This window comes from Drosophila arizonae, chromosome 3 (genome assembly GCF_054131065.1).
Source record: "Drosophila arizonae isolate 15081-1271.41 chromosome 3, UAZ_ARI_1.0, whole genome shotgun sequence".
Classification (NCBI taxonomy): Eukaryota; Metazoa; Arthropoda; class Insecta; order Diptera; family Drosophilidae; genus Drosophila; species Drosophila arizonae.
In genome coordinates this window covers 24629537-24657358 of record NC_142923.1, presented here as the reverse complement: position 1 = coordinate 24657358, position 27822 = coordinate 24629537, and the positions used below count along the sequence as shown (strand labels likewise).

The following is a 27822-nucleotide window of genomic DNA, read 5'->3' as shown; positions in this document are numbered from 1 at the left end:
TTTTGTTTTTTTTTTTTTTTTTTTTTTTTTTTTTTTTTTAACTTAGTTGGCGCGTTATCTTTCTCTCACGTTGCTCTCTTTTTCGCTCTTGCACATATTTTGTTGTTGATATTTTATGGATGTAAGTGTATAATATTTAATATTTATATTTAGACTTTTTGACGCCCCTTTTTTTGTTCTCTTTAATTCTACGGTTTACGCTTTTATACACACAAATTTCAGTTGGTTTTTTTCTTTGTTTTTTATTTTTTTAATATTTTTTTGTATGTATATATATATATTTGCGACTTATAAGTAAACATTCAGATTTTGTTTTTGTTTTTTTGCTGCGTTTGTTTATTTTTTGTTTTAATTTATGTTCTTCATGTTATTATTTATTTTAGAATTTGAGTAGTTAATGGTTCTGGCGCATTTGGCCCTAGATCCTGCGAGTTATACGTGGATATATATATATATACGCCTGACACTTTTTTTTTATTATTTTAATTAATATGTATATGTGAAAATGTTGTATATGTATATATGTATTCGGTGAGTGCGCTTACTTTTAGGTGCCACTGTTAATGAGCGTGCATTTGTGTGAGTGTCTATTGGATGTTGATTAACTTTCGGCTCTAACCACAAATGTTTGGTGTGTATGTGTGTGTGTGTGTTTATTTATTGTTGCACGTCGTCGCTGATTGTACAACATTTATAGTACATATCTATCGTATGTCTAAGACGCCTAAAACATCAAGAGCTAAACGCAAGCTCCAGTTAATAGCAGATTACATTTCCTCATCTCTTTTTAAATTTTTTTTTCTTTTTTTTTGGTGTTGTGGGCGCATAAGATTTGCAGTTCTTGGAAATTTTTTTTTTTTTTTGGCTTTTGCAACACTGAATATATATGCTTATGTAGGCAACACTGTGTGTGCGCTTTAAACATTTGACGATACTGTTGTGGCTAGTTAACCAACACTGACTGCATTTTACTGATGCGAATTTCTGTTATTTTTACTGATTTTCTTGCTTCATATTTTTTCGCAATTAAATTTTTTTTTATATGAGAACTGTACTTAATGAAAATTTAATTAGCCGTTTCTGCCAGTAATCCGTTTTTTATTTCTTTTTTATTACTGTTTACTTTTAATATTAAGTTGTTTTTTTTTTTCAAGCACACTAAGTGTGCCATAATTTTTGTTTTGTTTTTTTTTACATTTTACGTTTGTTAAATTTATAAATTAATAAAGCGTTTCATACTTTCACAAATATTTGTTGTTCTTGTTGTTGCCTGCTGAAAATGATAAAGGTTATTAGCCCAATTTAACGAAGTTCTTGTTTCGCCTTAGACAGATTTGGTAAACGTGTTTTCTTTTTCATTTGTTTGTTGTTGTTGTGTGTGTTTTCAGTTAAACTAAACTATGTACTTTACAACTAAATATCTGTAGTCTCGTGGTTATACTATACGCTATATGTTATGAATGATTATTTATGTATATATGCCATAAGGTTTGGTTACCTATTACATTCTTGATTTTGTTATTATGATTATTATAATTATTATTATTGCTGCTTGGTTACCCTCCACTCTTTAGCTCTTACGCTCTCTAACTTCCAAGATCTTTAATTTTATTTGAAGATATAAGAAATGTATTCCTTATCAAATTTTTAATAAATTTGTTGTGTTTGTGTTCTGGCCTCGGGAGTACGTTGACCAGTTTGCGAAGGGAGAGTCTAAGTTCCATTTAGGGTAAGCGCTGCTGACATATTTCGTGTACGCACTGCAAAAGAAGAAATGATTCATTAGCTTCAAACATTTTCACTTTTCGAATGCTTAAATACTTAACTTAAATATTTAACTTATGCATAAATATTTTATATACAAAGCTAACTAATATTTTTTTCTAGCTGCCAATCAACAGCAATTTTATTTTGTTGAGTTAACCTTGACTGCGTCTACATTTGTGTGGCTGACACTTCCTATTTGAGTTTTTTAACCTCAGCCCCTGACTAGAAATCATAAAAAGCCGTAGCTTAGACGAGCTCTCAATAAACATAAAACGCTAAAGTTTGACTCAGATTTTGATGGGCCTTTTCGGCTCACTTTTTGGGCAGACAAACTGTTGCCATGGCTTTCAAGCGACGATGCATTGAGAAGTTCAAGGCTAAGATATTAAGTTGAAATAGGTTAGGCGTGGGCCAGAACTGGTTTGAATAACGATAATAATAAGTTTAAATATGTTTATTTTAAAATATATAATATTATTGAGGAATATATCAACAGATTTTTGTTGAACACTCTTATAAAACTAATTATTTAGAATTTATAAAGCATATATATGAAACGTATATAAATGTGTTTAAGAGTTTTTGCAGTTTGCAGAGGTCAAGATAAAGTTATTGTTATGTTATATAATAAGCTCGATTCAACTTAGGGTTTAGTCAAAATTATTATTTAGTTCATCTCGAATTAAACTATATATAGTTAAATATTGCATAGATATTATTGATAGTCTCTTATATTATATTTTAAGCATTTAACTCATGTATTTTCCATAAAAAATATTCAAGTTTTTAGCAATTCAGTCTAATGCTATTGATTTATAAATATAGCATTGACTTTGTTGCATTCGCTTATAAATTATAAAATTTATTCTTAACCTCCGCTCAGAGAAACCAATAAATAAAACTTATAGGCAAATAACATTGATAAAGAATGAACTTGAGCAGTTCCGCAAATAGTCAAGAGATATTTACATTTATATAATATTTAATTCACTAATATTTAAAGCAATAAACTAGAAATCTGCATCCTCAAATACTTGATACATTTGATTTCTTAATTAATTTCGAATAGTTAATTTAATGTAACTAGTCATGCCTCACGCATTGCTAGCCAATCATTAATTAATATTTAGCCCACATAATTACAATCAAATCACCACATATATAAATATATAGAGTCATGCCAGCTAATAATTGTTGTGTTTTGCGCCTTGACACAGCATATTGTCAGACTCACGCACACACACACACACACACGCATATATATACGCATGTATATATAAACTTTTATAGATTCTGCTCCTTATCAGCCTCGCACACACACCAAACAGTCTGTTGCCTGCTGGTGGGTGCCTCTGACGTAAGCAGCTGGGCGTGCTATATTTCTTCTCTTATTCTTTTTTTTTTTTTTTTTTTTTTTGCAAAAACAATAACAAAGCGACCGAAAAACGTAACAAAAACAACATAATAAAGCAAGTTGAAGTGTTTTTATCAAACAAACTCAACTGCCAGATATCCTGTATAGAGCAACAAGCTGACAGGCCTAATTTTTGTATAGGTTTGTGTATACCTAAGTTGAATTATTTGAATTATAAAGAAGAGCAAAATACATTAAAAAGTAATACATTTTTATTATTTTAATTTATAAAAAGCGATCAATTTTTATTATTTTAATTTTTTTATTTTTTTTTATTTAATTTAAAATTATAAAATTTCTAAAGGAACATGAGAAAGTATAATAGATTTAGTTTAATATATTTGACGAATAATTGTAATTGTAAACAAATAAATATATACTTAAATTATTTATTTACTGTTATATTATATTTTTTTAAATTTTATTTTACATACTTAATTTAAGAAAATATATTTAATAAAACAAATTAAATTCCCTTCCTTATATTTAAATTTAAATTAAATTAATGATTTATGTAGTCTATAAATAATAATATTTTATCAATATTTATTTTTATTATATTAAATACTTAATATAATAAAGTATACTTAAGAAATAATTAATAAAATAATATTATTCCATTTATATTAATATTATATTTAATTGCTTCCATATTACTCTTAAAAATATAAATATAATTAATTTGAATTGCAACTCTTAACTTGGGCTTGACAGACTCATAAAGACGTTCAACGGTTTCCACTTGAACTCTGATATGTATCTAAACCATATCATGTCACTCGACCGCCTTTCTCTCTGCCGTCAATTTCACTTGCATATAACCAATCTACCCTTCATTGAGTGCATCCAATGGGTGCAGCATGTATAAAAAGAGGCAGCAAAAGTTTTATATTTTCAGCCGGCCTTTTATCTCTGAAACAAAAGCCGTCATTGAGCGAGCCGGCGACGGGCTGTTGCCTGCACCCACGCTAAAACATCACAGACAACAACAACAACAACAATACCATATGTAACACCAAAGCATTGAAGAGCTAAGATATATAATACCATCATATATATTTGGTATATATCATAGAGATATATATATATATCAAGTAGATATACAATATATATTTCATATATACATCCACATAATATATATATATATATATATATATATATATATATATGCAATCGTCAAATCCGTTAACTCTTCTAGTTTTTATACCCTGAACCCATTGAAAATGGGAAATCAGGGTATAATGGTTTTGTGAAAAGTATGTAACAGGCAGAAGGAATCATCGCAGACCCCATAAAGTATATATATTCTTGATCAGGACGACGAGCTGAGTCGATATAGCCCTGTCCGTCTGTCCGTCCGTCCGTCCGTCCGTCCGTCCGTCCGTCCGTCCGTATGAGCAAAAGGATCTCAGAAGATATAAGAGCTAGAGAGCTGAAATTTGGCAAGCATACTCGTGTATACCATAGGCAGTACAAGTTTGCTTTATTTTTTCGATAACTCATCCGATAACTTTTTTATCGAGAATAATCGAAAAATCGACAATGTTTTTTCAGCTTATTTTGAACACTTTTAGACCTGGAGACTTCAAATTTGCGTTGTATATAAAGTTAATGGATACAAAGATTTTGTAATTTACAGATTTTGGATACCACGCCCCCTTCGCCCCCAATTTGTAAAAAACGCATTTCAAGTACTAGAGACTTGTGCTTTGAAATGTACACACATTTAAGCCATATGATTACGCTCTAAAAGTTTCATTAAGATCGTATGTCTACAAAAGAAATTATTCAACAAATAAATTCTCGTTATATTGCCCACACTGCAGTGCAGCCCAAGCGCAGCCGCTGCTAGCTGCGCAGTTTGCAAAGCGCGTGCTTATACGTGCATGTGTATGTATGTGTGCATAAAAGAAGTCCAGAATGATTAGAATATCAGTTTGGAGGGTTCAGGGTATCTCCTAGTCGAGCAGTCTCGACTGGAGCCTTCTTACTTGTTTGTAATTGTAGTCGGATATAGTATTACGTAAACTCCATTAAGCGAACCGATGTGCGTCACAATACAACAAACGGCTCAATTCACAGCTCGGACAGCGGCTAAAAAACAAAACTTTCACTTGTTGTGCGAATTTGTGTTGTTTTTCTTTTTTTTTTTTTGCTTCTCCTAGCCTTGAAATATCATAGTGCTCATTGTATAGCCAATAGCAAAGGAATGAGCATGAAATGAAAGGCACTTGAAGTAGACAGAAAATGTGCAGAAAAATGTTTATATTTCCTGGCAAGTTAAACCATTTTAAGCTAAACTTTAGTTTGAAAGCCATAAATGCTTATGATTAATTACGTAAAGCCCATTTAAAAGTAAATCTGCTGTGAAAGCCAAAAAAAAGTTTAATTGTGATTGCTTATGTTCAAAAACAAGTAAAAAGGCTCCAGTCGAGACTGCTCGACTAGGAGATACCCTGAACCCTCCAAGCTGATATTCTAATCAGTCTGGACTTCTTTTATGCACACATACATACACATGCACTTATAAGCACGTGCTCTGCTGACTGCGCAGTTAGCAGCGACTGCGCTTGGGCTGCGCTGCAATGTGGGCAATAATATGAGAATTTATTTGTTGAATAATTTCTTTTGTAGACATACGATCTTAATGAAACTTTCAGAGCGTAATCATATGGTTAAAATATGTGTACATTCCAAAGCACAAGTCTCTAGTACTTGAAAAGTACTAGTACTAGTACTTTTACAAATTGGGGGAGAAGGGGGCGTGGTATCCAAAATCTGCAAATTACAAAATCTTTGTATCCACTAACTTTATATACAACCCAAATATGAAGTCTCCAGGTCTAAAAGTGTTAAAATTATGCTGAAAAAACCAAGTCGATTTTTCGATTATTCTCGATAAAAAAGTTATCGGACGAGTTATCGAAAAAATAAAGCAAACTTGTACTGCCTATGGTATACACGAGTATGCATGCCAAATTTCAGCTCTCTAGCTCTTATATCTTCTGAGATTCTTTTGCTCATACGGACGGACGGACGGACGGACGGACGGACGGACGGACAGACGGACAGGGCTATATCGACTCAGCTCGTCGTGCTGATCAAGAATATATATACTTTATGGGGTCTGCGATGATTCTTTCTGCCTGTTACATACTTTTCACAAAACCATTATACCCTGATTTCCCATTTTCAATGGGTTCAGGGTATAACAAGTGATTATATTTTCAGTTGTTTTGTTGTTCAAGTCCAAAGAGGGGTAGATATTTTATATTTCATTGGCCAGCTCAATAAATTAAAAAATAAAATTCCTGTAGAGCAAATATTTTGTGCACGAAAGCATTAAGAAATTTACGGCTATTCGCATAGTTAAAATAATTGAACATAGCAATATATTTGGGGCTTAAATTTCTGCTATGGGAAACTATGTCATCAATAGAAATTATATTATACTTGTATAAAACTTTGTATGCTTACCAATTATCTTAGTAAAATATATAGTAATAAATTTGAATATTAATGTTGGTTATAGGATATTATAAAACAAATACATCCAAGCACAGTTTTATACCAAAAATCGATCATAATTCTCAGTTTAATCATAGTTAAGACTTTGAAACATTTTAATGTATAAAATGTATTAATTTTTAATAAATTAAAGTTCTGTCAAACGAAGAAGTACTATGCAGTCAGTAGTACCTCAACTACTACAGTCTCCCATTTTCACTGTTTGCTGAATGTCTTTATAAATAAGTTCTTAGGAAAACTCGAGATAAAACAATGCACGTTATCTGAATAAACTCTTAAAATTCTCTAATCTTAAATTATGCTGCTAGATAAACTTGGTCAACTATTTCTCTTCTTCTTTTCATATACAAAGTTTTTATGGTAACAAAATTATGTGCTTCAGCAACTTCAACAGTCTACGTAATTATGATGGCTAGCGGTTTTAAAATAAATATGGTTTCGGCATAAAATGCAGTTAGCCCTGGTACTTTCCCATTTATATCTAAAGTCAACATCCTATTACAACTTAATGTTTGTTAGTCCAAATTAGAGACATTTGTTTGACGAGATATGAATGCCTTATCAAAAGCGTCAGTTTCCAAGTAACTGAAACTAACTAGACTCAACGAAACTCAGCTAACTGACTAACACATTTATGTGTATTATATGTGTAAAAAGTTTAAATAACTTAAGTAATTGAGTCTGCAGCGATGTGTGCAGAGCTCAAAAGCCAGAGCATTTGCAAAGTTTTCGTATGCGCATTTGGTCGCTCTCTGTCCCACTTTTCCCTCTCCCTTTTCCACTCCCGCTGTCCACATTTTATGCATGTGTGCAGCTCTTTGCTTTCTGTGCTTTTTTAATAAGGCCAACCGAGTGCACTACAGACCGCTGCCTACCGTTCCAGCTGCTGACCTTTTTCCTGACTCTGCCCCTACCTCTGCCTCTACCTCTGCCTCTATCTCTCAATTTCGCTGCATATTTCATGAAGTACAGTGAGACAAACTGCATTTTAAAAATGCCTAATTATCACCTGGGGAAAAACAACAACTGGACTGACTTAACGGCACTATGGGTTACTACATGTGCTATATACCCATGTACAGCCACAGAGATAACATCTACATTACGTATGTAGCTGTGAGGTAGATGGAAAAGGAAGGAAATTGAGGAGTCTTGTTTTACGATACGCGCCAGCACCTAAATAAGCGGATCATATATCACGCGCAGCTCAATATCGAAAATGTTAGACAAAGCAAAACAGGCTACAAAAAATACTGTAAATACCCTGGTCTTAAAGGCGAGTGGGTATGTTAGTGTGCTGTCAATTAGTTAAATGGGCTAAACAAACAAGATACTTAGCAGAAGATAGTAAAAGCAACTTATAGTAAAGACCTCTGATAATGTAGCCTTGAGGCAAGTGGGTATTTTAGTGTAGTATACAAATTAAGCAAGTTATTCACTTAAGGTATGCATATGGAAATTTTATTTACATAAATAAACTAAGATTGTTTTGGTAGAAAATATATGGTTAATAGGATAGAGCACAAGTGGCTATATTAGTGCTCTATATACACTCCTTAGCTCTTTTCGTATAGAGATTCAATGCCTAAGCTTTAAAACCATGGAGATAAAAAAAAACATATATAAACGATAAATTAATACTAAATATATGAATATACATATTACTGCAGCTCGTGAGCCCTTTAATTTCGTAATTCAATTTTCTACTATATACCTATCTAATATACCCTAACCATACCCCTTGACTAGTGCAGTGCGGGTATTTGACAGCCGAGTCTGCTTGCCATTAACTGTTTAAACATGCCATGAATCGTTTGTAATTTCATTTAATTACTACGATAGTTATAGTGTCTTTCGCCTGGTTGCGGGAGCAATGACTTGAGCACACAGAAACCAATTGATATACCCTAGCTACTTGAGCGCATAAATAATGTTTGCTGTCTGGTCACACTTTATTATTGTTTATGGCTCGCTTCTATTGAAATGCAAACAGAATTGAGTAGTTCTGCTGGCCAAAGCAGCCAGACAAACAAATCGAAACAGACATCAGAGACACGGAGACAGATAGATTGCTAGATATATATATGAATATATGAATATTCGCTGTGTTTGTGTATGTGTATGTGTGTGGTCGCAAATCGAAAATAGTTTGCGAATCGTCAGCCCCAACAATTTTGTTCATTTCATTTTCATGATATTTGCAGTTTATATCTTGTGTAAATATGTATATAGACTGTAGTTGTTGCTGTTGTTGCTTTGTGATTATTTGTTATTGTTGTTGCTGCTCGTTTAAGATATTTCGAGCATGTCCACTTTCTAGCCAGGCGGGCGTGTTGATATATTAAAATGTTCCAAGAAGGCGAGAGAGGCGCGACAGAAATATTGTCTGCATATATATGCTTTTTGCATGTATGTGTGTGTGTGTATGTGCATAATTTATGCTTATATAATTTAATTTATATTCATATGATTTTATTCAGAAATATGTTTTTAAATATGTTGTACATTTCTCTCGAAACTGTCAGCAACATATTTGTCATTGCCTGTAGGTCAAATATGTTGCGTTGTTTGTGAAGAAGAGAGGGAGAGAGAGGCAAACAGGGAAAGAGAGAGAGAGAGCGCGCGCCTTTAGTCAACTGCGCTTCATAAAGTCATTCGTTTGGAAAAGTTTTGTGTTTAAAATTTGTAGCAAAGATAGCTGGCAATTTGGACTTATCAACTTTGTACATATCTGATAAAAATGTGTACTCAAGGCTATTCAATTATTTTTGGTCACGATGCTACAAGCCACTTCCAACATAACTGTCCATGCGAATTACCAACAAACAACAAAATTACCTGTGGGAAAAGGCGGAATTTGAGCTACAATCTGAATGACAAAAGTAAAAATAATAATATTATATATATGCTGGCAATGCGGCTGAAACCTTTTACCATATTATAACTCATACCCAAAAATGTCGTGATTACTAAAATAATAATACTAAATTTAAACATCATCATTACGAATATTATTATCTAAAGTTTGTTTGCCTTTTAAGCGCCATAAACTCTATTCTTTTATCTAGACTTCTTATTTTAAGAGCTCAAAACTCTAGCATTTTTATTATAGCCACGACCCATTTTTAAAAGTGCTCATCTCGAAAAATCCAAGGCTTCTACGTTAATTAAATGACACTCAGCCAAATATAAGAATGAATGAAAAATTTGCATGCGCCGAATGTTGATGAACGCACTTTTGGCCTTTTCATCTGGCATTCGTCGCAGCATTCAGTGCTCATTGTTGCCATTTAAGAAAATTATTCCAGTTCATCAAGAGAAAAGACATATATATATATATATATATATATATATATATATATATATATATGGCGTCAGCTCAAGTTCAACAAACGCCGAAAATTCTGCAACTCGTTATCATGAGTTCGAGTTCTTTTATTGTTATCATTCATCTGCGCCTGACTCTGCTCTATTTATTCCCACGCCCGCTTGAGAAACTCAAGTGTGCAACGGTTGTGAACTCTCAACTTTTTCAATAACCGAAGCAATGCGAGTTCTGGGCGTAGCAACAAAAGTGAAAAAAAAATAAAATAAAAATAAAAAGCGACAATTAAAAGGCATCGAATAGCGTGGAAAACTTTAGCGACCAAGCAACTGGAAAGAGATATACACACTCACACATATCTACATGTATGTGTATATGTATTATAAGCAAATAAATATATAAAATGCGTGGCGGCCGTCGTATCTAATGTCAATAAACTTGTTGGCTTTGAAATTTCAATCAATTTTCGGGCCAAGCGAAAACAGTGAGCGTGACCAAGCGAAAAAAAAAAAAAGAAAAATGAAAATACAAAGCAGAAATCGATTGAAGCCCTCGAGACGAATCAATTAAAATTTGGTCTGCAGTTTTCCATTGAAATGGCAAATGGGAAAATGACAAATACACATTTGAAAATGTCAGCCTGGAAATGAACAGGAAACGGAAGTCCAAACAGAAGATTTGGCTAAAAACAGGACATTGAGTACACTCAGAGCATAACTCGAGAGGGTCAGACGCGTGAATTAAAAGCAAATTTCAATTTTTGCAATGGCATTGACGCTGCTGTTGCCCTTGTTGTTGTTGTTGCTGCTGTCGCTGTCGCTTTTGTTGTAACAAAATTAACTACGAAAGTAATTAAAGGCTAAGAGCAGCCCGGAGCTGCGGCAGCACAACTTGAGCCCCACAGGCGCACTGTGCGCCATGTAAAGGAAGTGGCCCGGGAGGTCAGAAACTCAACTTGCGCGCGCATGAAGGCAATTAACGCAACAAACACACACACACACACACACGCACAGAGACACACACTCACACACACGCATATAGAGAGTGGCAACAGCGTTTAGAGGGCCGCTCAACAATGAAAGATAATATGTTTTCAAATTGAAATAGCTGTGCTAATAAGACTGAAGTTTACTTTAAGATAATTAGAGTTATCTATATGCGTAAGTAGAGCATAGAGTGAGATATAAAAAATAAAAAAACGTTTCTAGTTGAGCAACAGACAGTACTAAATGACGTTCAAATTGCTAAACAAAATATTATGTATTTACAGCAATCATTTAGTTTCATGAATCTTAAGTGCAAATAGCGTTCGTATGTTTGCTGCCATATTTTGCATAAATTTATTTTAAAATAATATATGTGTTTATTAATTTGAATTATATACTATATTTTACTGATAAATATCGGAAGATATATTCTGAAGATATGCTCAGCCTTAATTAAATGATCTTATGGTATCCTTTGATGAGTATAGATGTGCCAATATATTTTGTTTATTTGAATGCAGTACTTAGCCAAACAAGCAATATATTTCCAACTAGCTTTGTCAACTATGGCAAATATTTAAGGTAGGTCACTTAGATTACATATGCCCTAAGCACAAAGTTATTTAGACTCAGAGCACAATCAATGCGAGGCATACAATATTTTTAAACAACAGCCTTTTTTATTAACTTTTGTAAAATTCTACAAATAGACAACAATAAATTTTGATATTCACTGATTTTTAATATATTTATAAATATATTTTAATAATATGAAAATTAAAATTTACAATTTGCAACATTTTTGCTTTATACGAAAACAGTAATCATTAATTTAATTTTCTTTTTTTTTATTTATTTATTTTTTTTTTATTCATTTCTTTATTTATTTATTTAATTTTTTTTAATATGGGAAAATATTTTTAAATATATATCTAAGCAAAATAAGATAAATATAGGATATATATTATATATTAAATGAAAATAAATAAGTTACTAAATAAACATTTTTTTTTTTTTATTAAGATAGAGTAAAAATCATACAAATTTATTTCAATAGACCAAAGATAGGAATTTTTGCAGATACTGTAATATTGTCGTATATATGAAACAATACTTAAAAAGCTTAAAAAAAGTAAAAATTTCTGTTTCAAAAATGGACATTTTATATTTAACTTGATAATTATTTGTACACATAAAAATATATATTTTTATAAATAATTATTTTAATAGTTTCATATAATCATTTTAATTTTGTTTATAAAATATAGAAGAATTCAAACTAATTTAGATATGCATCTCCACATATCTCAGTGAAATTTAAGTGAATTATTGGATGACGATTTTATTGCACAGTTAATATCATTTAGGATTCGCTTCAGCTAAATTTGCTGTGCAATCTGGTTAAGTGCTGCATAGTTAGGTTCTCGTAGGACAGCCCTCGCATTGAGGTTGATGCCAACGCTGAGGTTGGGGCTGAGGTTTGGGGCTTACACGCAGCAACGCTGCCGGCGCACAATTTGTGTGCTGCAATAAAATAAAATTTAAATTTGAAACAGCAACAGCAGCAACAACTGACGGGCCAAAGGAAGCTGTTGCTTTCTCATTTTTGCCAACACTCATTCTGCGGCTGTGTGTGAAGTGCACTTGTGTGTGTGTGTGTGTGTGTGTGTGTGTGTGTGTGAATGCGTGAGAGCTACACAGCTGAGCTCACTCGCTAGCATCGTCATTCATCGCCATCCTCATCGTCTGTGCCTTCCCACGCTTCACTCTCTCCCTCTCTCTCCCTCTCTCTACACAGCATTTATTGTATTTTCTGTTACTTTTTTTCTTTTTGCTCTCATTTTGCTGGTAATTATGATAAGACAGTAATTACATTTATCTGTTGCTGCCAGTCTGCACAACTCAACTCTCGCACAAGAATGCTTGAGGACTGCGTGGGCCGCGCATAACGCTGCGTATGCGTATTATATGTATATGCCATTATATATTAAGCATACGCCCCCTGTCCAAGGTAAGCACACAACGTTAGCTAAATAACACAAATTTCTATAGGCAGCTGACCTTCGTGCCAACAATATCGAAACGTCGTCTCCACTGCACTTAGCAATAGATTTTTGTATCTCCTCAGCTTGTACACAATTTCAGCGAATGCGTAGTTTCATATTTATAGCAAATATCGTTTACAACGATCAATCATATAGAGCCCATCTATCAGACAGACATTTCCATACGTAATAAGCAAATGTAATTAAAGAGCGGCGCACATACACACACACACATATACACAAACACTTTCGAGATGCATACATATTGAAATACTATGGAAAAATGATAGCTTAATTAGTAACACTGAACAACAAGAGACAATTTTTTTTTTCTTGCTAATTTATAAAAGATTGTAATTTAATAATAACATTTAAATAATTTAATAATTATTAAAAAATTAAATATTGTATAATTATTTCAAAGCTATTTATTTGAGACATAAAATATTTTTAAAAGATAATGCAAATTTAAAAAATAAAAGGAAATTTTTAAGATATTGTCAAATTGAAAATAAATATAAATATTTATGTGTAGCACATATACAAATATCAAATGCATATAAATTAAATTAAATAATTAAAAATATTTATATCAAATATTAAAATGTATATGTATTAAATAAAAAAAAACGTATTTTTTATATTTTAGAAAGTAATTTTAAGGCAAATATAATTTAATCAATTTTTATAATATTACTTTCTTTCGCTCATTATTTAACTATTTCCATTCACAAACCCTAATTGCATGTTGCCCAGTGTAAAAAAGAAATAAATAGCCACACAGAATTCTCAGCAAATAATTAATCAATAATTTCGCCTTTCGTGTAACATTCGACTACGGGCGGAGAGATGAACCGAGAGGCCAGGCCGAGCCTGGCGACAAGAATGAAAAATACAAAAAAATGAGTTCAATTAATTTGCTGGCAAGCACCTGCTCTGGCATTTGGTTGCATGCAGACACCGACTAGCACCCGCTCATGCTGATGCAATGTTTGGCTCTAGCCAATCGCTCGCTCGACTGTCTAATGTCAACGCAATAACAAATAATTATTATTGATTACACGTCATTTGTATTGAATTGTTGGCGGACGAAAACAAAAGAGCGAGCGGGAGTCTTTAACAAATTCAATTAGGCGCACAACTCGCTCCTAAACAAAATAATAACATTTATATTGTGTATGTGTGTGTGTGTGTTGGCCACTGTATATACACAAATATATATTTATTTATTTATATATAACAGTTTTGTTTGTCGCTTGCATGCTGCCTTCGTTATAAGGCCAATGGCTTATATAATACTCGTAGTTACTGCTAAAGCACAACAAACACCAAAAAGAAGTCCAAACCTATGCCAGCCAGCTGGGGTGCATAATCTTAACCCATTTCTCAGGTTGGCAAAACAAATTAAGCAAGAACTCTGCAGTCATGAATGAGTATAAAAAAGACAACAAAATAAGCTCAGAGTTAGAGTGAGTATAGGAATTCCAATTAGAATCAACTTAACTTAATTTTCTGTATAAATTATTGCAGTTTTTTTCGGTTGTCTTATTTGAATTTCATTTACTTTCCTCGTTTGTAGGCACGTCAACAAAAATATATTAAGACTAGAAAAACAAACGAAAAACATAAAAACATAGAAAAAACAGGCGTCGCACTGTGATAAGCCATCGAAGGAGTTTACACTTGACGTCTATTTGGCATTCGCTTTAGACGCTCTCAGCATTTCGCATTTGTTATCAACTCTTCAAACTGTTGCACAATTCAAAGCTAACAACAACAAGCAAGTTAATATAAAAATTTGTTAGCTTGTACAGCTGCTATGACGATATGCACCTGTGTGTCTATTAGCTAAAGGTGAGAGCAAAATATTCTATTTATAAATTGTACTGCATTCTTAATTTAATTTTTAGATATTTATTAAAAATTCTTAAATTTCATGATTGTGTGTTTTATGATTAAGAATTTTTTATATATTTTTAATTTTAAGTATTAAAACGTATTCTTTAGAGTATAGAAACAAATTATATCTAATTTTTGTTATATTTTTTATATATTTAATTTAAAAAAAAAAAACAAAATTTTAAAACTTTAGAAATTAAAGTCAATCAATAAAATAATGTACACCTCTAAGTTTGTCCCAGTCGAACACTTCCACCACGTTTCACTCTTACGTATTTTATAGTACTTTATAGTTTAAATCTTATCTGACATAACACACAAATATTAGAAATTCAAATGACAGATCTTAGATTAAAGCAATCCACTTTAATGTGCAGCGCTCTTTGCACCACTTTTCTTCCCATAATAATTCGCAACTGGTTCACACCGCATCAAATCATGGCATTGCCTCTGGCTGCCAAACGAGCTGCATAGACAGCAGCTTCCGGCAAAACAACACACAGATGTGTGCATCGCGAAAGATACACGTAACATGCAAAATAACATACAAAGGAAAAATGGAAAATGCAAAATGAAAAATAAAAATAACAACTGAAACCTAAGCGAATTTTCAATTTTCATTGTTTTGCCTTTTTCGTGTTCGATTCTATTTTGCTAGCCCATAAATTTTGAATGAAATTGCATTGCAAAATGTATGAGCCAAAGCGACATAGAGAGCAGCGAAGCGAAGCCACACACCAAAGGGGTAGCAAGAGAGTGACAGAGAGAGAATGAGAAAGAGTGGGGGCACTAGGCTATGCAAAACAGGGCAAAATGTACGCGTTTTATCTCGCATGTACACACACGACAAAGAACACAAAAAATAAAAATGACAAAAATAATTGCAAAAATAAAAACAAAAGCAAAAAGGAAAATGAAATAAAAACAAAATAACATGGCGACAACGACGACGTGTGCGTTATTTAAATGACAATTGTTGCTGTCGTTGCTTTTGTTGCTGTTGTTGCTGCTGTTGTTGCTGTTGTTTTTGCCATTTTTCTGTTTCGGTTGTCTCAATTTAAATGCTTTTTTTCGGTATTTTTTTATAGCTGTGCATTCGCATGCCGCTCCTAACAAAACTCGTTTTCGCTCAAGATCTACGCGAAATAAAATACAAATAATCATAAAAAAAATTCAACAAAGTAAAGCAAAAGCAACAGAGCAAAGGCAACAAACAAAATAAAATATTCTCGGCTAACAGAGAAAATCGTTTAATTTATTCTCAATGCGTATGAAAGCAACGCAAACCTACTCGATAAGCAAAGTCTGAATCTTACTCTGACTCTGCTTTTCACTCAAGCGACACGTTGACACAGCCCGTTAAGAATTAATTATGAATGCGAATACCCTTGACGAGCGAAACACATACAATAAGAAAACAAAATAAAATAAACTTAAAAATAATGAGTATACAAAAGAGAGCGAGAGAGAGAGAGAGAGAGAGAGAGAGAGCAAAAAACCAACGGCAAGAGGCGTAACTATGTCATCACGTGAACTGACGACGAACATCTGTTAACTCACAGAGAATTAAAAGTTTTAGACATTTACACAATTACTGTACTTTATCGTATTTTAATAGTTAATAAGCTGAATGCTAATTAACATATGCGAAACAAACACAAAACAGTTACTTGAAAACTGCTTAACAGAGCTACAAAATGTTACTGCTAATAAGTAAAACTCAGCAAGCTAACAGCGGGATCTTAACAGTCTGATTGGATTTGCTTATTGGAGTGAACTTATTGGCATTGACTGTCGACATTGACTGTCGTAGTACCACATGATAACAGATTTGAGGCAGCAGAATGTTAAGTACTTATATATCTGTTTACATACAGTCGTGGAATAAATATTAGTATCGCATTTTATAACATTTTAGAAGATAGATAAATCAATTTTTTAAATGGCATGATATAAAAGTTTATAATCTCAAAAAATTAAGTAGGTCTCTGCTGCTGCAATTATCTTTTTTATTGACACGAGTGCTGAAATTCGATTTGCAGTCATGGAACAAATTGTAGTAGTATATACAATATGGCATATTCCAAGTGCAGTCATATACATTAAAAGACAATTTGTATTTCTAAGAAAACAAGTTTATCAATATGTCAAATAAAATCGCTTACATGGTTTTAAAATGTTTGCAATGTATTAATGTATAATAAAATTAATGCATTTTGATTAAAAGCAAGTTATATTATAGGAAAAAAGGTTTTTTAATAAACATTAAAAATAATTTCGAATTCAATATTCAATGAATAAAATGCATTTATATATACAAAAGATAGTTCCATTAAATCCAAAACTATTGAAAATTTGCAAAACATTTATGCAGAGAAGAAGCCACAGGAAAAATACTTTTTTTTTTAATTAACATTCAATTTTTCAATTTTTTCTAAGTTTATAAATGTCTCATCATTGTGGGTTTTATTTCTGTTTATAGAAAATTTATTTTATTGTTATATGCTCCACCTTGAGAGCGAAACAAAGAAATACAGAAAGGTCATCAGACATGAGGAACTTAATTTTAATAAAATTATGGCTGCTTTTGTGTTTTAAATTTAATAAAATACTAAGTAAAAATATATAAGTAAACTTTTTGTAAACTTGCAAACTTTATAAAAATAAATTGTTGTTGGGCAACATAAATTATTTAAATTATTTGGGAACATTATCTTTGCTTCAAGAATGTTTTAAGGAATGAAGAACAAACTAACTTTTTTACTTTTTTCTCCCTATTTTTATTAATCATTCAATCCTTTTCTGAACATTTCTTTATATACCGCTTGAAGACCTTTTGATAGAGCATAACAATTTCGTTGTCTTCTTCTAAGTTGCTTATAATTTTTATGCAAGCCGTTGTTTGCTGTTAATTCTGCGCATTTTAATTTTTATTTTTTTTTTTTTTTTGCAGTTTTTCTGTTTTTGCCATTACTGACACTATAATGATGTGGTTAGAGTTGTTGTTGTTGTTGTTGTTAGTGGCTGCAACGCGTGCGTGTTTGCTAGTTGATTTGAGGGCAGTGTTACAAGGCTGCCCAGCCTATGCACAGCGTCTCTGTTCGTGTACGTGGGTCCGTCCGTCTGTGCTGTCCGTGTCTGTCTCAACGTATTTCTAGCTTGCCAGCCAGCCAGCCCCCAGTTGGCCAGACAACGTCTCAGCGCGTTGGCAGTTGCATTTTCATGAAAAGATTTATGTGGCTGTTACTGCAGCAGCAACAGTTGCTGTTGCTGTTGCAGTTGTAGTTGTAGTTGTTGCATCTAACTTGGGTTTCTGGTTGCTTATTGGAGCGACGCAAATGTGTGAGCAATGAATTTCATGCGTGTACCCAACGAGTTGCAAAGATTGTTGCTTTTGTTGTTGTTGTTATTGTTGTTGCCACTGCTGCGTGGCATCCAGCTGCGATTTGAACTTACGCTGTGCAGACACTTGAACCAATTTTTGACCCCATTTCAGTCAACTTATCAGACAGTTCCACACGAGTTGAAGACGCGGCACGAATAAGTTTAATATGCTCAACAACAAATTATAATATTAAGTGTATTAGAAGCATGCCTAACATATTATCAGGGATGACTCAAAACTTCGTTCATTTCATCAACAAAATCCAGAATTTATATTCCAATAAAAATCAACTCTAGCTGGTTTAACAACAAATAAAGCTTGGAGTAAAATAAAATAAACTTGTTAATTTGCCGTTCACACTTCATCAATTAGAACTCGAGTTTATATATATACAAAATGATGTTATATATAAATCTGACAAATGAAGAGCTCACACCACCAAAACGTAACATTTAAAAAAAATTTCAATCACACTTAGTAACAAAAAAAAAATTGAAAGCTGTGAAAAAATTAATTTAGAAAAACTATAACAGTTTTCTTTGAACTAATATGAAACAATTAGTTTAGTAGAGTTAGTAAGTTAATGCCTCCCTAACGTCGGTCACATGTTGCTGTTTATTCTAGTAAAGTTATTCTAGTGGGGAGTGCTCGACTTGGAAATACATCGCATGATGCGAAGCTGCTGTTGTAAATATTCATCATAACAAAAGGCACGAAAATGGCTGATAATAATAATAATAAAAATAATAAAAAATAATAAAAATAAAAATAATTATAAAAAAAAAGAATAATAATACAAATAATTTAAAAAAAAAAATAATACAAATAATTATAACAAAAATAATAATACAAATAATTATAAAAAATAATGAGAGTAATAAAACATTAATAATTATTATCAATATTTATCAATCAGATTTTGTCAATTTCTATGAAATTTGATTACAAACAGCGGAATAGAAATGAAACGAATTTACTTTAAATCAATTTTGAGCACTTGGAATTTAACTTATAAATTATACAAGTCATGATAAGATAATTAGCATTTAGTACCTATTTGGAATACGTTTAAACTTCAACTCCCTAGAGTTTATTAGGCTTTATGGGCGTTAAGAGCTAGCGAAATAGATGTTTTAATGCGGCCAAGGGAGGAATAAACGGAAGGGCAAACCAAGAAAGAACCGAGAGAACCAAGAACATCCAATTTGAAATATGATATATATAAATAAATAATATATGTAAATAAATAATATATATAACATATAACAATTTACAGGCCAAAAAATCTTTTTCGTCAGAACTGAATAATTTATTAATTCGAATTTTAATATTCATTGAAAAAATATAAGATGCTTGCTCTACTTAATGAATGGACAAATTAGTTCTGAAGATCTACACTGCCTTCTATTCCTTCTGCAGGGATTTCTAAATATCGTAGATCAACGTAGATATAATATAGATATTAAGAATACATATAGTAATGATTGAAGTGAGGAGATTTAGAAAGAGCTCAAAGGTTAAATATATAATATGATAATCGAACTATTAGAATAGCTGGGATGCCCTTTGAAGTGATGTGGAAAGAGATATAAAGGTTGTTAATAAAATATAGAATGAGAATATATATATATCGAGTGATAAGAAAGAACTTTAGCATGTTAAGGAGCTGATCTCAATCGTATTAAAATGGCTTATGTGACGAATTGCAATTTCTTAACAATATTACAGCTCATATTACAAAATATACCTACATCACCAAGAAGTTGTAAAGGTAATAAGAAAACATTTATCACAAAATATATAAAACAAAAGAAAAGACAAAAGAGAAAAAGAAACAGAAATATATATACAGACTTTTTTATGGCCACCATAAAATTGATTAATATGCGAGCATTGAGAGAATGATTGAGAAATTGAAAGCTATTATCAGTTTAGGCAATTATCATTAGGCAATTTAGTTGACTCTGAACTTTAACATGAGTAGCTTAACGCAATATCCCTATTAGGCCTTAAATGCGTAGTCTTAGTCTCATATCTGAGACAGCGCGACTTATATACCCATTCATTGAGCACTTTGGGGGGGTTTTTGCGAATAGGCGAATGCTTAAGTGCTAGTTGCTCAGACTATCAATATAATTGGTCGAAAAGTGAAGCAAATAAAATACACAAAATGATTGATGAGTAAAATTGTTGTTGTTGTTGCTATTGTTGTTGTTGTTGTGTTTCTTTCTGTTTGTTTACTTTTTGCTTTCATTTGTTTGTTTCCCTTTCGAACATTAATTAGTGCCAATAAAATCGAGCAAGAAATGTGTCACATAAAGGAATGGAACAAACAAATTGGAAGAAGACAAACCAGTAGCAACAACATGAAAACGGCCTGGGCAGAGGTCAGGCAAGGTCATGGTCAAAATATATGTATATACGAAATGCAGCTAAAAACATTTAGCTTTACAAATGTATATACATATATTGTGGACTATTGTGGAGGTCAGCAGCAGTCCACGCTGTCTGCTTCGGCTGCCTCTTCTCTGGCAACGGCCCACGCCTCGACTTGTAAATTTCATAATTATAAATATTTTGTGTATATTTTTGTTTTTATTTTTTACATTTTCTTGACGGTTTATGCGTCTCTTACACGCATTTGCCGCACAGTGGCTGCCTATAATTTATTGTTGTATTAATAACGCGCAGCGTCTTGACTTTTAATGAAAAACCAACAACAATGCATATTTGGCTAATGGGCCGAGAGCACGCGAAAACCTAGAATATTGCAGTCGGGTGTAACAGACTATTGAAATAGCTAATTTTGAAATTTATCAAAAATAAATTATCGGAATTTGCCTAGCCTCAATGGACCGACTATAAAACAAAGAGTTCTCTGTGGAAAAGGTCAAGGAAAATCAAATAGTGAGAGAGGGAGATGATCAATAAATAATTTGGCAGGTCTTGCAGCTTAAGATGAACATTGTAAACAACCAATATACCCCTATTTTCACTTGAAGAGCGAGTATTAAAACAATTTTTAACTGCACAGCAAAAGCGCATAGAATTATTTATATAAATATTTAATAAATATACACAAATTCTCTACTTTGTTAGCCTTGCTGGGCTTGACATTATTTATGCTAAGGACAACGTAATATACATACACACGCATACGCACACACACATATACATATGTACACTTGACTGTCAAGGCAACCAATTGGGTCAAGTGTAAATATCAATATTATATACATATATTTTTTGGCGACATTTTGGACGCCAAGTTGATTTGGTTAATGCAAAAAGTGAGCATGTATACAGAGGGAGAGAGAGAGAGGAAAATAAAGAGAGAGTGAGAGAGACAGGTAGCAAGCTTTGGGCAATCAACGCAATTTTCGCGCACGCAAAAATTTTAATTACGAAAAAGTAAAAATGAAAAAATTGATAAAACGAATAACAATTACGAGTAGGGAAATTTTGGGAAAAGGGCTGAGGTATTATCACTATAGCGAAGGCAATTTAATTAACCCAAATACTTGAATATTTTTAATTTATTATCAATCAGTCGAAGTCACAATAAAAATATGGAAGAATGAAAGAAAAAAATATTTCCAAAAATATTATGTTTAAAACAAGGTATAAAAAAAATATACAAAATGTATAAATGTTTAAAAATGAAAACAACAGAAATATATATTTAATTATAGAAAAAATAAATATATTTAATTTTTATACTTCGTATTTCGTATATATGAAAACTAAACAATAATATTATATATAATTTTAACAAGTCTTTTAATTAAATTCACTTATTTACATAAAAAATTTTAATTATACAAAAATGTAATAATATTAAAAATATATATATTTTTTTAAATAAAATGAAAATAATATATATTTTATTTTAATATATTTAAATACTTGTATATATTATAAATAAAAATAAAATATATTTACTTTTTATTATAATACAAATATTAATTAATAAGATATTTATTTAATTATTATTATTATTATTGTTATTATTTTTTTTATTTTTATTTTATTTTTTTTTTAATTAATGAATTCAATAAATCAAGAAATTGAATTGAAGCTGAGAAGCTTATATTATTACAATGGTTTTCGTTTAAAGATGCATAATTTATAGTACACATATATATTTCATTTCCGATATTAGATAATGCATTTTAATCTCTTTCCGACATTATATCATCAGTTTGGTAGTAAAATATTTGTAGTATATGTATAACCACAAAGTATTATATTACCACCTATGACAGAAACAGAGAAGTTTCTTATCTAACGTCGCACAGTTAGTGTCAAACGTGAATTATTTTCAACTCATTGATTCATTGAGCATTTGAACATTTGAAAAATAATAATAATAAATAAATAAATAAAAAGCCTGACATTTAGCATTATCTCGATTTGTGATTCCCAGCAACTGGCAATGGCAACTGACCGTCCGTCCGGTCAGAGTCGAGAAAGAGCACGTATTTGGAATTATTTTCATGTGCTCGACATGTGGGACGAGCAGGTTGCCAAAGCCTTTGACTACCCACCGACACATATAGAAATTTTCATGAATTTCGACTCACTGACAGCTGCAGCGAGTCAAACTAATTAATAGAATGACCGGCACGCGTTCAAGGGGGCGAAAGGAGAGCATCAGGCGGAGGAAGCAGCAGCTGCCTAAAGCACAATCCGAACAATTTGAGTTGTTGATGAACTCAGTTCGGATTAGTGTGCTTAAGAGGCGAACGCTGTGCTTCATCAACTTCAAGGCGATGTCCAAAGAGAAACAAACAACCATCAATCGTAAGTCACTTATGGAGCAAATTTTCCACAACTTTTCAGGCATATATCACAACACAGATCTGTTGGGGAATCGTGTGTAAATATAGAGTGTAAATGACGTTCGCTTATTGAAGAAAACCTACACAAATGAAAGGTAATACAATGATATCCAATGATATTCAATACCCACCCTTGTGGCGACACCAGACTGTATAAATAAAGCGAAATGCTGAACTAGAGATTCATTTCCTATAAATTTGCTTGTTTATGAAACCAAAAGCAAACCACAAAATTTGATTAAAGCCGGCAGACAAGAATGAGGCTAGACTTTTTCGAAGGTTTCTGGTGGGTTTTTTAGGGACTTGAAACAGTAAACCGAATAGACGTAGAAACTCAAATTGAGTAAAAAATAAAATCGACTTTCAAGCAATTCTGCATTTAAATTATTATATTAAATGTTTACACTAAAAGATAATTACGTCATCGGAGTAATATTTCTCAGCTAGAGACGTTAACATTTTTCTAACATTTAATGTTCAGTTGCAGCTGCATAAAATATAAATAAATATACAAATATTTAAATAATGTATAAATTTCCGTTTTAGTTAGTTAAATTTCAACAGAATATACATATATTTAAATTAAATATATATTTGCAATTGCTCATTTTTTAAAAAAATACTTATAAAAAAAAATACTCCATTTTAATGTTAGATAAAAGCAAAACCAATATAGCGTAAATAATTCCAATTGGATACTCACTGTTATTTGTTATTTGTGGCGACTGGGTATGAAAAATCCAATTGGGGTTTCTGTTGTTGTTGGGGTGTGTGTGTGTGTGTGTATGTGTATGTGAGCGTGTCTATGTGAATTGTGTTGATGTTCTGTGTTGTGTTTGTGTTGTATGATAAGTATATGACCAGCTAGACCCAAGTAGATGTAAAAGTTGCAGTTGTTGTAGTTGTAGTTGTAGCACTAGTAGTAGTAGTAGTTGTTGTAGTTGTTGTAGTTGTAGTAAGTTGTAGACATATAGACGAGACGACGACGACGACAACAACGACGATGGTAGCGACAATGGTGATTTGAATGCGAATTGTTGTTTGTGCAACTTCTTCTAGAATTCGGCAAACTCCTTGGCGCACTTCTCGGTGCTGGAAATTCGCAACGCCTCCTCCTCGTAATCATCGAAATTGCTTGTGTCTCCGGGCCCTTTACACCGCGGTATGAACGGCGCCTCGATTTTCTTTTGGAAGATCGCTATCCAGTCCGTGGAGGCGAACCATTTCTGATTCTTAATATCATTGACGCCCGCTTTCAGATTGCCATAGCGTTTGGTCAGATCCACTTGCAACAAGTTGCGCAACAGATCCTTCAGATCGGAGCCGAAGTGCGAGGGGAAACGCACCTTGCCGGAGACGATCTTCTCGTAGATCTGTATGGGTTGGTCCGCAAAGAACGGCGGATAGCCGGCGGCCATTTCATAGACCAGCACGCCCAACGCCCACCAATCGACGGCCTTGTTGTAGCCCTTGGACAAGATTATTTCGGGTGCCAGATATTCGGGTGTGCCGCACAGCGTCCAGGTGCGACCCTTCACACGTTTGGCAAAACCGAAATCGGTGACCTTCAAATAACCCTGCGAATCAATCAGCAAATTCTCCGGCTTCAGATCGCGATAGATGAGGTCCAGATAATGCAAATACTCAAAGGCGAGCACAATCTGTGCCGCATAGAAACGGGAGTGGGGCTCCGAGAATCTTCCGACTTTGCGCAGATGCGAGAACATCTCGCCGCCGGGCACATACTCCAGCACCATATAGAGATTGGAGTTGTCCTTGAAGTGATAGCGGAGCGAGACCAAGAATGGGAACTGTATCGCCTGCAGGATGCGCTTCTCATTGAGCGTATGCTCCACCTGCTTCAGCTTGACCACCTTCTGCTTGTCCAATATCTTCATGGCATAATAGTCTTTTGTTGGCTTGTGCTGGACGATCATGACACGGCCAAAGGAGCCGGTGCCCAGTGTCTTGATCCGCTCGAAATCATCGAGCGCCGCCGTATTGGTTGGATTGCGACGCCATTTATCCTCGAACTCCTCCTTGGCCTGTTCGAGAAACTCCTTCACCGTCTCGGCGGCATCCACCTTCTTGTTGGATGTGGTCGCGTTGTTGCCCATTTTCGAGATGGTGCCCGTCAGCGAGGACAAACGAAACGTGGCGCTGGCCGAGACCTGGGCCTGGGGTGAGCTGTTGCTGTTGCCTGGATTGTTCGCCAGCGGCGGCTCCTCACCAGAGGCAGCAGCTGTGTCTTTCGCTTTGGCTATGCCGGCTGCGGCTCCGACTCCTGAATCAACACCAGCTGCTGATGTTCTTGCTGCTGTAGCTCCCGCTCCTGCTCCTGCTGCTGATGATGATGATGTGGCTGTGGTCGGCGGCGTTATTTTGTGGCTAGCGGCGGCTGCTTCCTGCTGTCCTCCACCTGCACCACCGCCTTCCTCCTCGTTGCTGTTCTGCTGCTGTAGCTTGCCCTCTGATCCGCTGCCGCTGCCGCTTGCCGTCCCTGAACTATGATGGGATTTTTTCTTTTTTAGAAATTGTAAAATGGATTTAGCTATTTTGGCGAATTGATTAACAACGGTAAAAAGGAAATTTTTAATGCAATTGGGCTGATTGCAAAGCGCAGCTATTCACGTTTAGCCGTTTTTCTTTTAGCCTTCGTTTTCTTAGCCGTCAAATCGGACTGTTTAACTCGTGCTCTTGTTGGATTAGTGGAAGCTTCAGCTTTTGTTGTTGTTGGTGTTGTTTTTTTTTTTTAATTATTATTATTTTTTTAGTTTTAACTATTTATTGCAGTTTTGTTTTCATTAATTTTATATATAACTGTGTTTTCTTTTTACTTTTGTTAACACTTTGCGGGCTTAAACTAGTTTTACACTTTAAGCTTAGATTAACATTTGGTTTAACACTTGAAATTTGCTTAAATTCCGCTCATTAATTTAAATTTAATTTTTTTTCTGTGTAGCTGCAAAGAGAATGGTGTAAGAAAAGGATAAAACAAACATTAGCATTGAAAATTTTGATTTAACTTTGTAGTTTATTTATTTATTTATTACTTTTTTATATATATATGTGCACAATAATTAGAGAAATTTTATAGAGTTGCCAGTTTTTATTTTTATTTTCTTTTACTTTTCACTGTTCTTTTCTTAATTTTTCTTTGCATTTTAATACTTATTTCGTATATTGATTTTGCTCTTGACTTTGTTTGTATTTACATTTGCTTTTGCGTCAACTGAAACCAAACTATGCACAGAAAACAATTTAACTCAATAAATAAACCAATTTGCATTAATTAACACAACGAAAAAATCAAAGCGCAACTCGTTTAGGCAAGCAAAAACAGTAGCAAAGGAAATATAACAACAACAGCAAAAGCCAAAAAGTAAAGTCAAATACAGAAACAAAAAAAAAAAAAAAAAGCCAAGAAAAAAACAACACGAGCGACGATCGTGTCAAGTGTCAGAACAGCTGATGACCGACATATGGTGCGTGCTCGCTCGCACCCACTAGCAGCTGCATCAGCTGCCAGCTCAGTGAGCACTTTTGTCTTCGCAGCTAAACTCAAGCTAAAGCATTAAATTAATTATTAAATCTTTCGCTTTGCGTTTGCATTTGCACTCACACGCACCAATACATATTCACACACACACATAGACTGTATTTTGCTTTTGCACTTGTTTTTCTTTTTCGCAATTGCTTTTGCGCTCATTTACTTTGTATACGCGTTTAGCCGTTTATCTCTGTATGTGTGTGTGTGCGCGCGAGTGTGAGCAAAGGTATTTGTATGTGTATGTACGTTTCTGGTTGGACTTTTTTACGCTCTGCTTTTGGTATACACTTCTCTACATTTTGCAGTTTGCTTCGTCGTATTTTTGTCTTCTCAATTGTCTTTGCTGTATTTTAAATTAGTTAAATTGGCATATTATGATAAGTTTTCCGTTTATAGTCGTATGCCCAGTGCATAAAAAACTTAAAACAAACACACACACACGCTTGCTTGCTCACTCACACATACACCGTACTATACGCACACGCATATGCATACACACACGTACACACACAGATTGAATAATCGATTTTGCTACACACACACACGCTAAAAATGGCTTTGCATTTGCTATAATTTACCTTTATTTAACTAATATTATGTTTATCGTAATCTTCAACACATTTAGAAATTTTTGAAATTTTTTCATGAATTTTTTGTATTTTTTCTTTATTTTGCACTTTAAATTTGTTGCTTAGATTAAAATACCCGCATTTACCGCCGAAAAAACCCGACCACACGCGTCAACAGCAAGATATACAATAACAGTTTTGTGTAACAGCTGTTAGTGTCGACGCACGATGTTAACAAGTGCTGTTCTCAACAGTCCAATAAGATGTACGTGCAAGTAATCTTATGAGAGCGGAGAGAGTAATCCTATTGGTGTAGGAACATGTTGCGCTGTTAAACAAACTTCGCCGCATTATTCGATATGTTCGATGACAATTCATTTAATAAGAACAATACAAGTTTCAATCTAAATTTACTATTTAATATATAAATTGTGAATTTAAAAATTGTAAAATGTATTTAAATTACAAAGATAAATAAAATAAACACTGAAAACTATATTTAAGTTTTAAAAA

The 27822-nt window shown here is 33.2% G+C and overlaps 1 protein-coding gene across 2 annotated transcripts; it reads right to left on the bottom strand.

Annotated features, from left to right (window-relative positions):
• Nucleotides 1–27596, bottom strand: Pka-C1 (Protein kinase, cAMP-dependent, catalytic subunit 1). Of its 2 annotated transcripts, none has more exons than XM_089465065.1 (3): nucleotides 27456–27596; nucleotides 23894–26152; nucleotides 1–1760 (listed from the first exon to the last, which is right to left on the bottom strand). In XM_089465065.1, exon 2 carries the CDS (start codon nucleotides 25305–25307, stop codon nucleotides 24246–24248), a length of 1062 nt encoding a protein of 353 aa, XP_089321191.1. In that variant the 5' UTR covers nucleotides 25308–26152; nucleotides 27456–27596; the 3' UTR covers nucleotides 1–1760; nucleotides 23894–24245. The 2 variants fall into 2 exon arrangements, with proteins under 2 accessions (XP_089321191.1, XP_089321190.1); XM_089465064.1 differs by having other exon boundaries at nucleotides 27319–27561.
• Between the last annotated feature and the right edge of the window lie 226 nt (nucleotides 27597–27822).

Excerpts from the sequence above, each read along its gene's own strand:
- Pka-C1 (XM_089465065.1), bottom strand. The coding sequence starts at position 25,307 with ATGGGCAACAACGCGACCACATCCAACAAGAAGGTGGATGCCGCCGAG.